This window comes from Nicotiana attenuata, unplaced genomic scaffold, assembly GCF_001879085.1.
Source record: "Nicotiana attenuata strain UT unplaced genomic scaffold, NIATTr2, whole genome shotgun sequence".
Taxonomy (NCBI): domain Eukaryota; kingdom Viridiplantae; phylum Streptophyta; class Magnoliopsida; order Solanales; family Solanaceae; genus Nicotiana; species Nicotiana attenuata.
The window spans coordinates 483,342-496,965 of record NW_017670481.1 but is presented as its reverse complement, the minus strand read 5'-3'; the positions used below and the strand labels follow the sequence as shown (position 1 = coordinate 496,965).

At 37.6% G+C, this 13,624-nt stretch overlaps 1 protein-coding gene across 1 annotated transcript; it reads left to right on the top strand.

Moving 5' to 3' along the window:
• Positions 1-10,448: 10,448 nt before the first annotated feature.
• Positions 10,449-11,110, top strand: LOC109240047. The gene has a single exon (XM_019406665.1). The coding sequence runs from the start codon at positions 10,540-10,542 to the stop codon at positions 10,858-10,860; it is 321 nt and encodes a 106-aa protein (XP_019262210.1). The 5' UTR covers positions 10,449-10,539; the 3' UTR covers positions 10,861-11,110.
• Positions 11,111-13,624: the final 2,514 nt, after the last annotated feature.

Here is a 13,624-nt window from a genome sequence, read left to right as displayed (position 1 = left end):
ACGCGGTCAACGCCTCGCGTTCGCGAAGCACAAAGTTCCGTTGACCAAAAATTCCCTTACGTGAACGCGAAGCGTCCGCTTTCCAAACCATCACGAACGCGACCTCCTTACGCGAACGCGGAGCACTAAAGGCTGGGACCCCATATATTTCTACTTACACTATGCGAACGCGACACAGGCCTCGCGAACGCGGAGAATCAAACAGCACAACATCGCGAACGCGACACACCAAACGCGAACGCGAAGGCAAAAATTCACACCTCAGAAGATCACCCTTCGCGAACGCGGGTCCCTGACCGCGAACGCGAAGAACAAATTGTCTGCAACACTTCAGCTGGTTTTCTGCAATTTCAAACAACATGAAATGGTCCGATTGACCACCCGAAACTCACCCGAGGTCCTCGGGAACTCAACTAAACATGCCAACATATCCCATAACATCATTCAAACTTGTTTCAACCTTCGGAACGCTCAAAACAACATCAAGACACCAAAATCACATCGGATTCAAGCCTAAGAATTTCAAGAACTTCCAAATTCCGTTTTTGATCAAAAATCCAACCAAACCACGTCCGAATGACCTGAAATTTTGCACACACATCACAAATAATACAAGGAAGCTACTGCAACTTCCGGAATTCCATTCCAACCCCTATATCAAAATCTCACCTATCAACTGGAAAACGCCAAAATCTTAATTTCGCCAATTCAAGCCTAAACCTTCCGCGGACTTCCAAAATGCATTCCGATCACGCTCCTAAGTCCCAAATCACCTAACGGAGCTAACCAAATCATAAGAATTCCATTGGCAATTTTAGAGCTTTTGAGAGAAGATCTTCACCTAGCATCTTCAGGTAAGTGTGTTTTACCTATTTCTAGTTTAATATCATTGTCTTAGGTAGATTAAACACTAGTATTAAGGTGAAATCTTGGGGTTAGAGAAAAAACCTAGGGTTTTAATAAAAGTTAGATTTAACCACGAAATTTGTTACGGAATGAATTAGAAATCATATATTATTGATCCTTAGGTTGTAGAGAACAACTTCCTTCGAAAAATCTCAGAATCTGGGCACGTGGGCCCGGGGTCAGATTTTAGGAAACTTGTGTTAATGGTTGGGAAATTGCTTAAATAGCTAGAATTCGATCTTGTGAGTCTATATTGACTAGTTCCTACTTTATTTAACTAGTTTGGGATCGTTCGGCTTCGAATTGAGGGCTTGGATTCGTTCTTGGTATTGGAAGTGCACTTTGGAGCGAGGTGAGTCTCCTTTCTAACCTTGTAAGAGGGAATTGACCCCATAGGTGTAATAATTGAGCAAATTGCCACTAAATGCGGGGGCTACGTACGCACTAGGTGACGAGAGTCCGTGCGTAGCTACTATTATGCTAAATGTCCGGATAGTCTAGGACCCACATCATCCTATAATTGTGAATATCTCGATGTTTTCTTGTTAATGCAATCACTTAGGAGATGCTAGACAACTTGGAAAGGAATGAAAATGATCATAAATACTTGGTAAGCCCTTGCATGTGTCTATTGAATATAAATGCGCCTTCATGTGTGATCTTGATATTTCTTGATATTTGTGGATCGGGCCGATCGCCTCAGTATGAATAGATGCATCTGTGGTTCGTGCCTTTCGACCCTCTGGCAGTGCACAATTTATTTTTCTGTTGGATCGGGAAGTCGACCTCGGCATAATGTGCGCATGATATCTATGTGAAGTCTTATTCGTGATTTATCCTTTTCATTACTTGAAATGTCACTCGTTAACTGCTAAAATGTTCAGAACATGAATTATTACCTCTTGCTACAAGCTGTTGATAGATTTTGACTTCCGTGCTTAGCATAAATACCTTGTCATATTATTTGACCCTAGTAATTGTCAAGTCGATCTCTTGTCTCTACTTCTTCGAGATTAGACGGGATACTTACTGGGTACATGTTGTTTATGTACTCATACTACACTTCTGTACTTAATTGTACAGAATCTGAGGCAGGTGTATCTGGCTATCAGTTTGGTGCGTATCCCTGAGCGGACCCAAGGCTTCTACGGTGAGCTGCTTTTCCTTCCATGCCGTTCAGTAGCCTGAAGAAGTCTTCCTTATGTATTTTGCTGTCTATTCTGTTTCGGACAGTAGGATAGTATGATCCTTTTGTATATTCTACTAGTTGCCCACAACTTGTGACACCAGGTCTTGGCACACACATTAGTAGACGGTAACATTTTTTTTGGGGTTGTATGATTATTATGACTTTATTTATCATTTCTGATTTTATTTCGACTTAAAAAATTATTCCAACTATTTTCGGGGTAAAGGTAAATGAAAGTTTAATTAGCATCTTCCGCGTTGGCTTGCCCGGCAATGGTGTTGGGATCCATCACGATCTATTCTCAGAAATGGGTCATGACAACATGGTATCAGAGCACTAGGTTCACGTAGGTCTCACAAGTCATGGGCAAACCTAATAGAGTCTTGTAGATCGGTACGGGGACGTCTGTATTTATCTTCGAGAGGCTATAGGGTATTAGGAAGAACTACTCTTTATTCATTCCCATCGTGCAGTGGTTGATATACTAAATTTCCCTCTCTATTCTCTCACAGATGGTGAGGACACGCACGGCTGATGTTCCAGACCCGGGCGGAGCTTCTCCCCCCGTTGCTCGAGGCCGAGGCAGAGGCCGGGGGAGGGCACCGGCCCGTGGTAGGGGACGAGGGCGTTCCAGAGTTATTCCAGTAGTACCACCAGCAGATCCTGCGGGAGATCCTATTATCGAGGAGCAGGGCGAGGTGCCCGCAGCTGAGCCCACCCCGGTANATTGGCGATTTTTGAGCTCCTGAGAGAAAATCTTCACCAAGCATCTTAAGGTAAGTTAGTCCTACCCATTTCTAGTTTATTACTATTGTTTTAGGTAGATTAAACACTAGTATTAAGGTGAAATCATGAGGTTAGAGCAAAAACCTAGGATTTTAATAAAAGTTAGATTTAACCACGAAATTTGCTATGGAATAAATTAGAAATCATATATTGTTGATCCTTAGGATGTAGAGAACAACTTCTTCGAAAAATCTCGGAATCCGGGCACGTGGGCCCGGGGTCGGATTTTAGGAAACTTGTGTTAAGAGTTGGAAAATTGCTTAAATAGCTAGGATTCGATCTTGTGAGTCTATATTGACTAGTTTTTACTTCGTTTAACTAGTTTGGGATCGTTCGACTCCGAATTGAGGGTTTGGACTCGTTCTTTGAATTGGAAGTGCACTTTGGAGCGAGGTGAGTCTCCTTTCTAACCTTGTAAGAGGGAATTGTCCCCATAGGTATAATAAAAGAGTAATTTGTTATTAAATGCGGGGGCTACGTACGCACTAGGTGACGAGAGTCCGTGCGTAGCTACTATTATGTTAATTGTCCGGGTAGTTTAGGGCCCGTATCATGATATATCGTAATTGTTTCTATATTTCTTGCTAATGTGATCACTTAGGATATGCTAGAGACTTGAAAAGAGATAAGCGAATGTATACCTTCATTGGGCACTTGTATGAATTATCTCGGAAATAAATGCGCATTCATGTGTTTCCTTGAATTAAATTGATATTTTTGGATCGGGCCGATCGCCTAGGTAGAAATAGATGCATCTATGGTTCGCGCCATTCGACCCTCGGCAGTGCACAGTTATTTTTCTGTTGGATCGGGCTGTCGACCTCGGCATAACGTGCGCATGACATATATATGTGTGAAATCTTACCCATGGCTTATTCTGTTAAATATTTGAAATGTGTACGGTTAACTGCCAAATTGCTAGGGACATGACTTATTATCTCTTGTTGCATACTGTTGATTATTTGTGATTATCGTGCCTAACAGAGCACCTTATTATATTATTTGACCCTAGTAAGTGTCAAGTCGACCTCTCGTCTCTACTTCTTCGAGATTAGACGGGATACTTACTGGGTACATATTATTTATGTACTCATACTACGCTTCTGTACTTAATTGTACAGGGTCTGAGGCAGGTACATCTGACTATCAGTTTGGTGCGCGCCCCTGATTCATAGTACGAGACTTCCACGGTAAGCTGCTCCTTTCCTGTGGCGTTCGGCAGCTTGATGGAGTCTTTTCCTTGCTTTTGCTGTCTATTCTATCTCGGACAGTAGGATAGTTTATTATTTTGTACATTCTACTAATTGCCCATTACTTGTGACACCGGGTCTTGGCACACACATTAGTAGACAGTATCATTTTTTTGGGGGTTGTATAATTTTATGACTTTACTAATCATTTTGATACATTATTGATCGCTTCTGGTCTTAACTTTAATTTGAGAATCTGTTATATTTATTTTTGGGTAAAAGCAAAAACTTAATTGTATTTTTCGCGTTGGCTGGCCTGACAATGATGTCGGGCGCCATCATGACCTATTGTGGAAAATGGGTCGTGACAATAACAATATGCAGACTAATGTATTTACACTTCTGAACATGATTGAGGTACTTTGGCTATTTAAAAAAAAGGTAAAAAAATTCACCTGTGATGAACTTTACCAAGAAAGAAGGAACTTTTCGCAAGGATTGTCAAATAAGTGTGGATGAAATTAATTAGAAGACCCATTGCTCTAAATGAAGATGTAATATGCATAGATAAATTGAATGACATAAGTAACCAAAACCTAATGTGAACCAGCAAATGGCCTTGAAAATAGACTCTATATACAACAACAACAACAAAAATACAGTGAAGTAAATTAAGCAAAGAACAATGTAAGGAAGATGTCGCAACACTCTAAGTAACAAGTATAGGTGAAACAAAGTAAACTCGATTGTACTTCTGACAAATACTTCAACATACACAGTGCAAAGGCAGCCCAACATATAAACCTTATTGCACGTAAGCTTACTCTTTGAACTCAAGAGATATACATGTATATACTATATTGAAGAAAAAATATATTTAAAAATTTACATATATAGTTTGCAACTCAGACTATACATATGCATTCTTAAAAAAGCAGGGGACAAATTTAAAATAGTGTCTGTCCGACATAAAGCACATGTCTTTGTTATTAACTGGTTGAACATCTTTAGAAAAATAAACTAACCTTGCAATGTTTCCATCAATTGTCCAACATGCAACTTAAAACACTTTATACTAATAATAGAAAAGTCGCATAAAAAAGGCCAATTACATATCAAGAATAGAGGATAAAAATATTAAGAAAAACTAATTTAATAGAAGCGTAGCATTAAAAATTAGACAAGCATAAAGAATTGGCATGTTTTTTTAAGGATTCAGGACATCAGAAACTTATCGTTTTGGGAATGTTAACCAATTAATTCTAATGGACTATATAAGCTTGTGAGGGTGAAGTCGTCACGAAAACAAACCTGAATTTCCAATTATCATTTTATGGGTCATAAGAGCACAAGTGTTTTGATAGATGCCAGTGGCACAAACCTAAAGCACAAGTTGAACCCAAAACAACCATACCACCATTATTCGCATGAAAGAGAAACATAATAGCCAAATTCTCCGACCCTTCCTGATATATATCAGCTGTTTCTCTAAATAATTTTGGACAATTTACTTTTAGCTCATCCTCTTTACGCAGGAGAGGAAAACTTTTGCAAAGTGACTAATGTCAAATTAATAGATAGTAGGGGATGGGGGCGTCCTAGAGTTATTCCAGTAGTACCACCAGCAGATCCTGCGGGAGATCCTATTATCGAGGAGCAGGGCGAGGTGCCCGCAGCTGAGCCCACCCCGGCAGACTTTATGACAGCACCGGGATTTCAGGAAGTTATGAGCCGTATACTTCGGTTCATGGATTCTATGACTCAGGCTGGTTTATTTCCAGCAGATTCGGCTACCTCACAGGCAGGAGGGGGGCACAGACCCCTACTGCTCAGGCTCCTGGACATGCAGCTGCAGTGTATCAGACTCCGGGTGCACTACCCGCAGATGGGGGCCAGCCAGTTGCTGCAGTGGCGCCCCAGCTCAGGCCAGCTGCTTGATGGCGATCCGCAGAAGTTGTTGGATAGATGGACTAGGCTTCACCCTCCGGTCTTCGGGGGCGAGCGTCATGAGGATGCCCAGGACTTCATTGACAGGTGCAGGGACAGGCTGCACAACATGAGGATATTGGAGTCGCATGGAGTTGACTTCACTACTTTTCAGCTTGAGGGCAAGGCCCGCAGATGGTGGCAGTCTTATGTTCTGGGCAGGCCAGCAGGTTCTCCTCCTATCACTTGGAGTGAGTTCACACAGTTGTTTCTGGACAGGTATATTCCACCCTCTGAGAGGGAAGAGCTGCGGTATCAGTTTGAGCAGCTAGAGCAGGGCCAGATGTCCGTGACCAATTACGAGGCGAGGTTTTCTAAGCTATCCCGCCATGCATTGATGATAACTAAACCAAATAAAATGTAATTTCGTTCCATTGTGAAAGCCGCACATAATCATAAGTAAAGAAACCTAACAGAAAATGAAAGTCCAAATTCACCTATGGCAAACATATTATCAAGCACCTTAGGTGCATAGTCCACTTCAAATTAGTAGTTGGTAACAAAGACAAAATTCATCAAACTAACATAATGCACGTATAAATCAGGAACAATTACTAACATCCATGCATGTATAAATCTACCAAGACATTATTAAAAAGAATAGGGAAAATACATAGTTTACCCATTAATCTTGCAGCGAAATTCCTGTTACACACCTCTCTTTCACGAGAAATTTTGAACACACTCAACCTTTCAAAAGTGTATCTAAGACACACTACTTTTGACCAGATAGCACTTGCGTGTTTACACACAAACAAAAGCACGTGAAGCCCGTAAAAAACTCATTTTTTGTCTCCCCTCCCCACAGGAACCCCTCCCCCTCCCTTCGGTCTTCTTCCTCACTACCCTCCCCCTCATTTTCTTCTCCAAATAGAATTTTTTTGAAAAAACATATCAATTTTAGATCTAAAATTGAGCGGATTTTGTTGGTTTATTGTCCAAATATTGTGAAAACTATTTATTTGAGATAGATTTAAAAGCTTTAACAGTAGTATTGAAGGTTTTGTGAAAAAATCTAGAATCCACCATTGTTGAGGTATCGAAAAAAGCTTGAAAACTCTTATTGGGTTATTGAACTCAACTTCTTTGCTCGATTATTTTCGGCTAGTTGTTTAGATAGTATGGCTGAATTTTGGTGTTGGTGGAAACTTTCTCACAAATAACCATGATGGTAGCAACAATGATGCTTAAGATAGAAAATGGAAAGATGAAGAAAATGGATTTTAATTTTAATTCTAATATTTTTTTTTCCTTTTTAAAGTCAATGACACGTGTCACGACCCTATTAGGGTGTGACTTTCACGTTATCTGAAAAATTATTCAAGCACAAAAACGGTGTGTCTTAGATACACTTTTGAAAGGTTGAGTGTGTAAAAAGTTTCCCATGAAAGAGAGGTGTGTAACAGGAATTTCGCAGCAAGGTTAATGGGTAAACTATGTATTTTGCCAAAAGAATAGGAAACGAACATGCATATATGCACGATTATAATATACACACATATTACAAATAAATAAATTGCAATAAGAAAGAAAAAAAATTACACAAAACAACTCCGAAAACAGAGAACTCGCACCAAACAAAATGGACAAACTCTAAGAAAGTGAAGACTGAAAATATGTTGACGAGAAAAATCGCCATAATGTCTCCGGCGAGTTACAAAGTAAAGACAATGGGGTAACCTAATTGCTAAAGACGTTTAGTCTCTGTTTTGATATGAAGGTATTCTTTGGAGAAAGAATTTTAGAGTAACAAGATGAGGACACCTGTCAGAGATTCAACATTCAAATGGTGGACAACTGTGATGTTCCGAAAAATTCTTACTTAGGCCATTTTAGTAATAGCTTGTATAAATAATACTATCTCTTTTTAATTAATTTTCTGAAAGTTTGTTAGGAGTTGGTTAGGATAGAATCCCTTGGCCTCGTAAGGATCTTTTCCTTTTTGGTATATATACATAGCTTCACTGTACATTACATACACAGAGATTTATCAATACAAAAATTCTTCTATGATGAAATTCTTCAAAACCTTCAAAACACACCACCCTATTCAAAACAAAAAAAGTGAGCAAAAAGAAAAGAAGAAAAAGAATTACTACAGCTGATGAAAGAGAGAGGAGCAGAAAACTGTAAAAGTAAGCAAAAAGGAATTAGAGAAGAAGAGAAACCTACCATAGAAAGAGAAACAGAGCAAACAAAAAAGCTGAAGAAGATGCTTAAGAGAGAGAGAGAGAGATTAATAAAAATAAGAGAGAAATGCTTACGAATTTGTGAGTGGGTCTGTCCCACATAAAAGTGGAACAATGAAATGACACGTCAAATCTAACACCAAATGAGCAACGACACGTAGGGGTGTTCATAAAAACCCGAAAAATCGAACCAAACCGGAAGCCAAACCAAACCAATCAAAAAAATCGATACTTTTTGGTTGGTTTGGTTTCAGTTTTGAATTTTAAAAATCGATCAAATTTGGTTTGGTTTTGGTTTTATCAAAAAATAACCGAAAAAGACCGAACCAAACAGATTATAGGAGTAGCTATTTCAAATTTATTATTACACCTATATATATGTATATTTTTATAAAAAGTTTCAAAATTTTTTATGGTGAATGTTAATCGTTTGCACTTTTAGTACAGTTCTTTACCTTTACATTCTAGTTTGATTGGTAATTTTCTTTTGTTAAGTGTAAGAATTCATTTCATGTTAAAAAAATATATATTTTTGATTGAGTCCTTAAATTATTCATCACTATTTGATTCAATTATTGTCAATATATCTTAGTAAATAATATATTTCTCAAAGGACAATTGATTTGATAGTGTTACGTTGAAAATGTGGTCGCCGGAATATGTGTTTGGTAGTGTATGCCTTATATTTAAGAAAAAACCGACAAATAACCAAAAAACCAAAAAACCAACTAAACCCGACATAAATCGAATCAAGAAAAACCGACTTAATTGGTTTGGTTTGGTTCGAATATTTGAAAAACCGACTTACTTGGTTTGGTTTCTTTTTAGGGAAAAACTGATCCAAATCAAACCATGAACACCCCTAACGACATGTATTACATAGTAATGGGAAGCATACTATACATGGAACTTACTGCACTACTGGAAGGACTAAGGTTCGCCCTCCAATATAAATACACTCCACTGGAGATTAATGTGGTATCAACAGAGGTAATTTTAACCCTTCTCTCGAATAATTACCACTACTCATCTTTGATTGATGAATGCAGGTACCTACTACATCAACTGGGTAGCCCTCGAATGACATATGTATACAGGGAGCAGAATTAAGTGGCAGATCTACTGGCCAAACAAGGAACAACTATCTCCATGCAAAATCCATCGACCACACTTTTGGAACCACCACTATTTGCTATGCCTCAGTACATGGATGATCACCGTGGCACACTCTACAAACGTTCCACAACTGATTCCAAGATTTTGGAACATACTTCTTTTTGTTTACATATGCTATCACAAACTATGTCCCACACTTGCATGGGTACACAACGATATTTTTGTAATAATGTTTCTCCAAATGCTCCTTGTACACTCCTTAATATATAAAAGTATGCATCTTGTGACAAAAAAAAAAAGGCTTACTTTTTACCCACGCTTAATTACGGGAATGCCCTTCGTCGTACAAAAGGCTTCCTCTTATTATATAGTAGTTAATCTAAAGTTCACATTTCCATGTTTTCCTTTTCTTTTAATTTTGGTAAAATTATTTTTCTCTTGCAATGTTGTATAAGAAGTCAAAAATTGATCCTTTGAAGGGATGACAAAATTGAATGGATTAGGAATGGTTAATGACTTGGTTAGGTGTCACCATGTAATTTTAGTAATTAAATTGGTTAGAAGTCATAGTAGTAATAAACGTGGGATAGTGACAAGCAAAAAAATTCTGCATATTGATACTTGGAATTACTCAGCAGTGATTCAATCACTTCTGAAAGTCAATTAACAACCAAAGAAACGCATCCACTAAGTTAAAAGGAAAAGCATTAGTTCATTACCAAGAGAACTTCCATAAAGGTATTGCATTTAGTCCACGGACAAAATCTTCCACGAAACGAGCTAGTAGGAAGACACAATCTGAAAATTTTCTTGTCCAAATACCTGCACCAAACTTTAGCATCATCAACTACGTACAAAATCCCACTTAGATTTATCTCGTTAATTAATTAATATATTATCCAACGAAATACTACTAGCAAATAAGATGGATGATGAGTATAGAAAACCTTGGTTGGATGTCAGTTCGAAACCACGTTTTGGTAGCAGTCAACAGTCAAAAACCTATCCTATAATATAATCAAACAGTAGGAAACCAATTGCCTATAAATATGTCCCCTCTTCAATAGAAACCTTAATCATAAAAAACCTACGGATAAAATTAAAGAATACTTGTTTGATAAACCTTTGGGAACAATTAATATTCTTTTTCCGTGCTACCTTTTTGCAATATAAGTAGATGAAGAGGTTTAATACTACTTTATTAGTATTCTTAGGCCTTGTTGTTGTGTGCTGTGTTCAACCAGGAAAAGGAAGTAGGTTGTTGCATGAAAAAGAGTTGATGAAATTGCAGTCTCTTCAAAGAGGTCCAGTCCCTCCATCTGGACCATCTGGTTGCACCAATATCCCTGGAAATGGTGGCTCTGGCTCAGGTTGCCCACTCAATGAAATGCACTTTGCTGGTCGACATGTTAATTTGTTAAGAGCTACTTCTGCCTATCCCACCAGCCTCATGGTTCATTTTGGTGTCGCTGTTAATCGGGATGAAGCTCTTCTATAGTGCAACAACTGCTTTACCCATAAAAAAAATTATATTAGCAAGATGGTTTCTTTTATTTTATTTTTTTAATTCTTTACATTAATTTCTTGGAACTCCTTTTTGGATTTCCTTTGGGAGGGTTGGTGGGAGACCGCTAGCTAGCGTTTCAGATATTCCATTTTTTTCATTTGTTTGTAAATTAGGTATAGAAGATATTTGTTTCTCAATTGTATGCCAATTTGTTGATCATATAAAAGATCTTGTTTAAGCATATTCTTTCCCATATGTTGTTAACGGAGGAAATTATTATATCATTAATGCTGCATGTTGGATAAAAAAAAAATACCCGAAGCTTCAGAGTGTTCAATTGGACAATGGCATTAAATTAAACATAAGGAGAACTCATCAATTTTATTTTGTGTTACATGCAGAATAAAGTGAGGAACGGAACAAAATCGAATAATTCAAATATTCTTTCCAATTAGCACCTTAAATTATCATTTAACTTAGACGTACGTTTGTGTGATCTTTGCGCGCAGTTATTTCCTTTTAACATGCCTCAGCATTTTTATTTGAACGCCAAATTGAATAAATATACCATTCTGAACCGTAAATAATGAATAAGGCTGCCATGTATGTTTCATACCACTTTCCTTAATAATAAAGTTAGGTTCTTAAAATTGAAACAGTAGATTGCTTACTGGATAACATTGATATATGGTTTCAATCCTTCGGTGGAAGATGACTAAGCATGCAACACAAAGCTTCACTGATTGGCGATTGATCAAATACACAAACTAAAAAAGAACCTTGTTTGAACAATTTGAAAAACACGGACTCGGTCACAACGAAAATCAGTGGTACCAGGTGATCCCACTGGAGCAACATTAGCTGTGACCAAAGGGTTTTCCCTCTCAATTGTTTCTTTTGCAGTCTGGCCGTTCTCCCCAACTAGTTCCGGCAGTGCACTCTTTCCTGTATAATAAATTCAAAATAAAAGAGATTTTATATATCTATACTACTTTTGAAACTTATTTACCTTTAATATTGAAGTTTTAACTTAATCACAAGTTGATATATAATTTACTATTTATATACAAAATAATGCATTAGACTCCAATTTTATCCATTTTCTCTCCATGTTCTTCCTTCCCCATTTCATTCTCTTCTTCCCTCCTTAATATTCTCATTTTGATGTTCAGAAAAAGGAATTGGATTAAGCTACTCATTGAACTTGCTAATCTTGATTTCCTAGATACTCAATTAAAATTAATTTTCGAAATACTCAATTACGGGAAAATATCGGACGCATTGCTCACCCGCATAAGATTTGAAGTTTCTCATCACCATCTCTTTAATGAATAGATATTGGCAGTCATTAAAAAGCTTCGACGCTTTGAATTGGAAAATTAATTTTGCAAATTGGTATTAATTTATTTGGATTAGGTATTGTTGCAAATGATTAAAAGTATCCTTTGGAGTTTATATCTAAATTTTGAGAGAATTTGGTGAAGATTCGAGGTGATTTTGGTTAAAATTCAAATTGAAACTCGAAGAAAAAGACATAAACAAACTGTATATATTTTGTATGTCTGGTGTAGAAATGGTCAAACGACATGGAGTACAAAATATATACGACTAACATAATTGTATACAAGTTGAATATAAATTGTATGTAAATTATAGTTTTTAATCTTATTCTGTAGGAAAAAACTGTATTTTAATTTATAAATAAATTAAAGATTTTGACCAGATTTATATATTTTATTAAAAACTTTCGTTAATTTCTGTAAACAGGAAAACATGGATAAACCGGGTAAATAAGTTTGAAATTTCGTGTCCATATATATGAAAAAGTATAATAAAATAGATAGTTAATGTCACGACCCCAACCCCGGTCGTGATGGCGCCCAACACATTGCTAGGCAAGCCCGACCAATCCAATAACCTTAACCATTTATACAACTCATGAATTTATTAACACAGTTAAATTAATAAGTCATAATACTGAATATCTGAAATAAAGTTCGAACATGCGGAAAACCCAAGTAAAAATACTACTACACAGCCCGAAGAATCCGGTGTCACAAGTCTGAGCCTCTAATATACGAGTGTCAACCTACTACATAATAATCTGAGGAAATGCGGAATAAAATAAATAGGACAGATGGGAAGATCAGGACTGCGGACGTCATGCAGCTACCTTGATGCTCCCGGATATGATGCTCGACAGAGAAAGTCTCACTCAGCCTCCGTGGGTGCACCTGAATCTGCACACGAGGTGCAGGGAGTAACGTGAGTACTTCCAACTCAGTGAGTAATAAACATAAATAAAGGCTGAGAATAAGAAATCCTGAATAGACACAAAGTAATTCTATAAATACAACAACTTGAACCCAGCAGTATGAAATCCAGTAAAACAATGAAAACAATTACAGAAATATTAGAGCAGATAAGTAAATAAATGACAATTAATAATATGCAATGCAACACATAGACCGGTACTCTCCAGTACCCGCTGCGGCGTGCAGCCCGCTCCATTTATTTATCGTCGACGGCGCTCACTGGGGGTGTGCAGACTCCGGGAGGGGCCCCTTACGGCCCAAACGCAATAATAAGCCATCTCATGGCATCAACTAGGCTCTCGGCCTCATATCAATATCAGTATCATACCGCTGCGGCGTGCAGCCCGATCCTATGCTCAGTCCAAAATCACATCAGCCTCTCGGGCACAATAATATAGAAATATTCAGCCCAAACTTCATTTAAAAATATTAATTAAGTT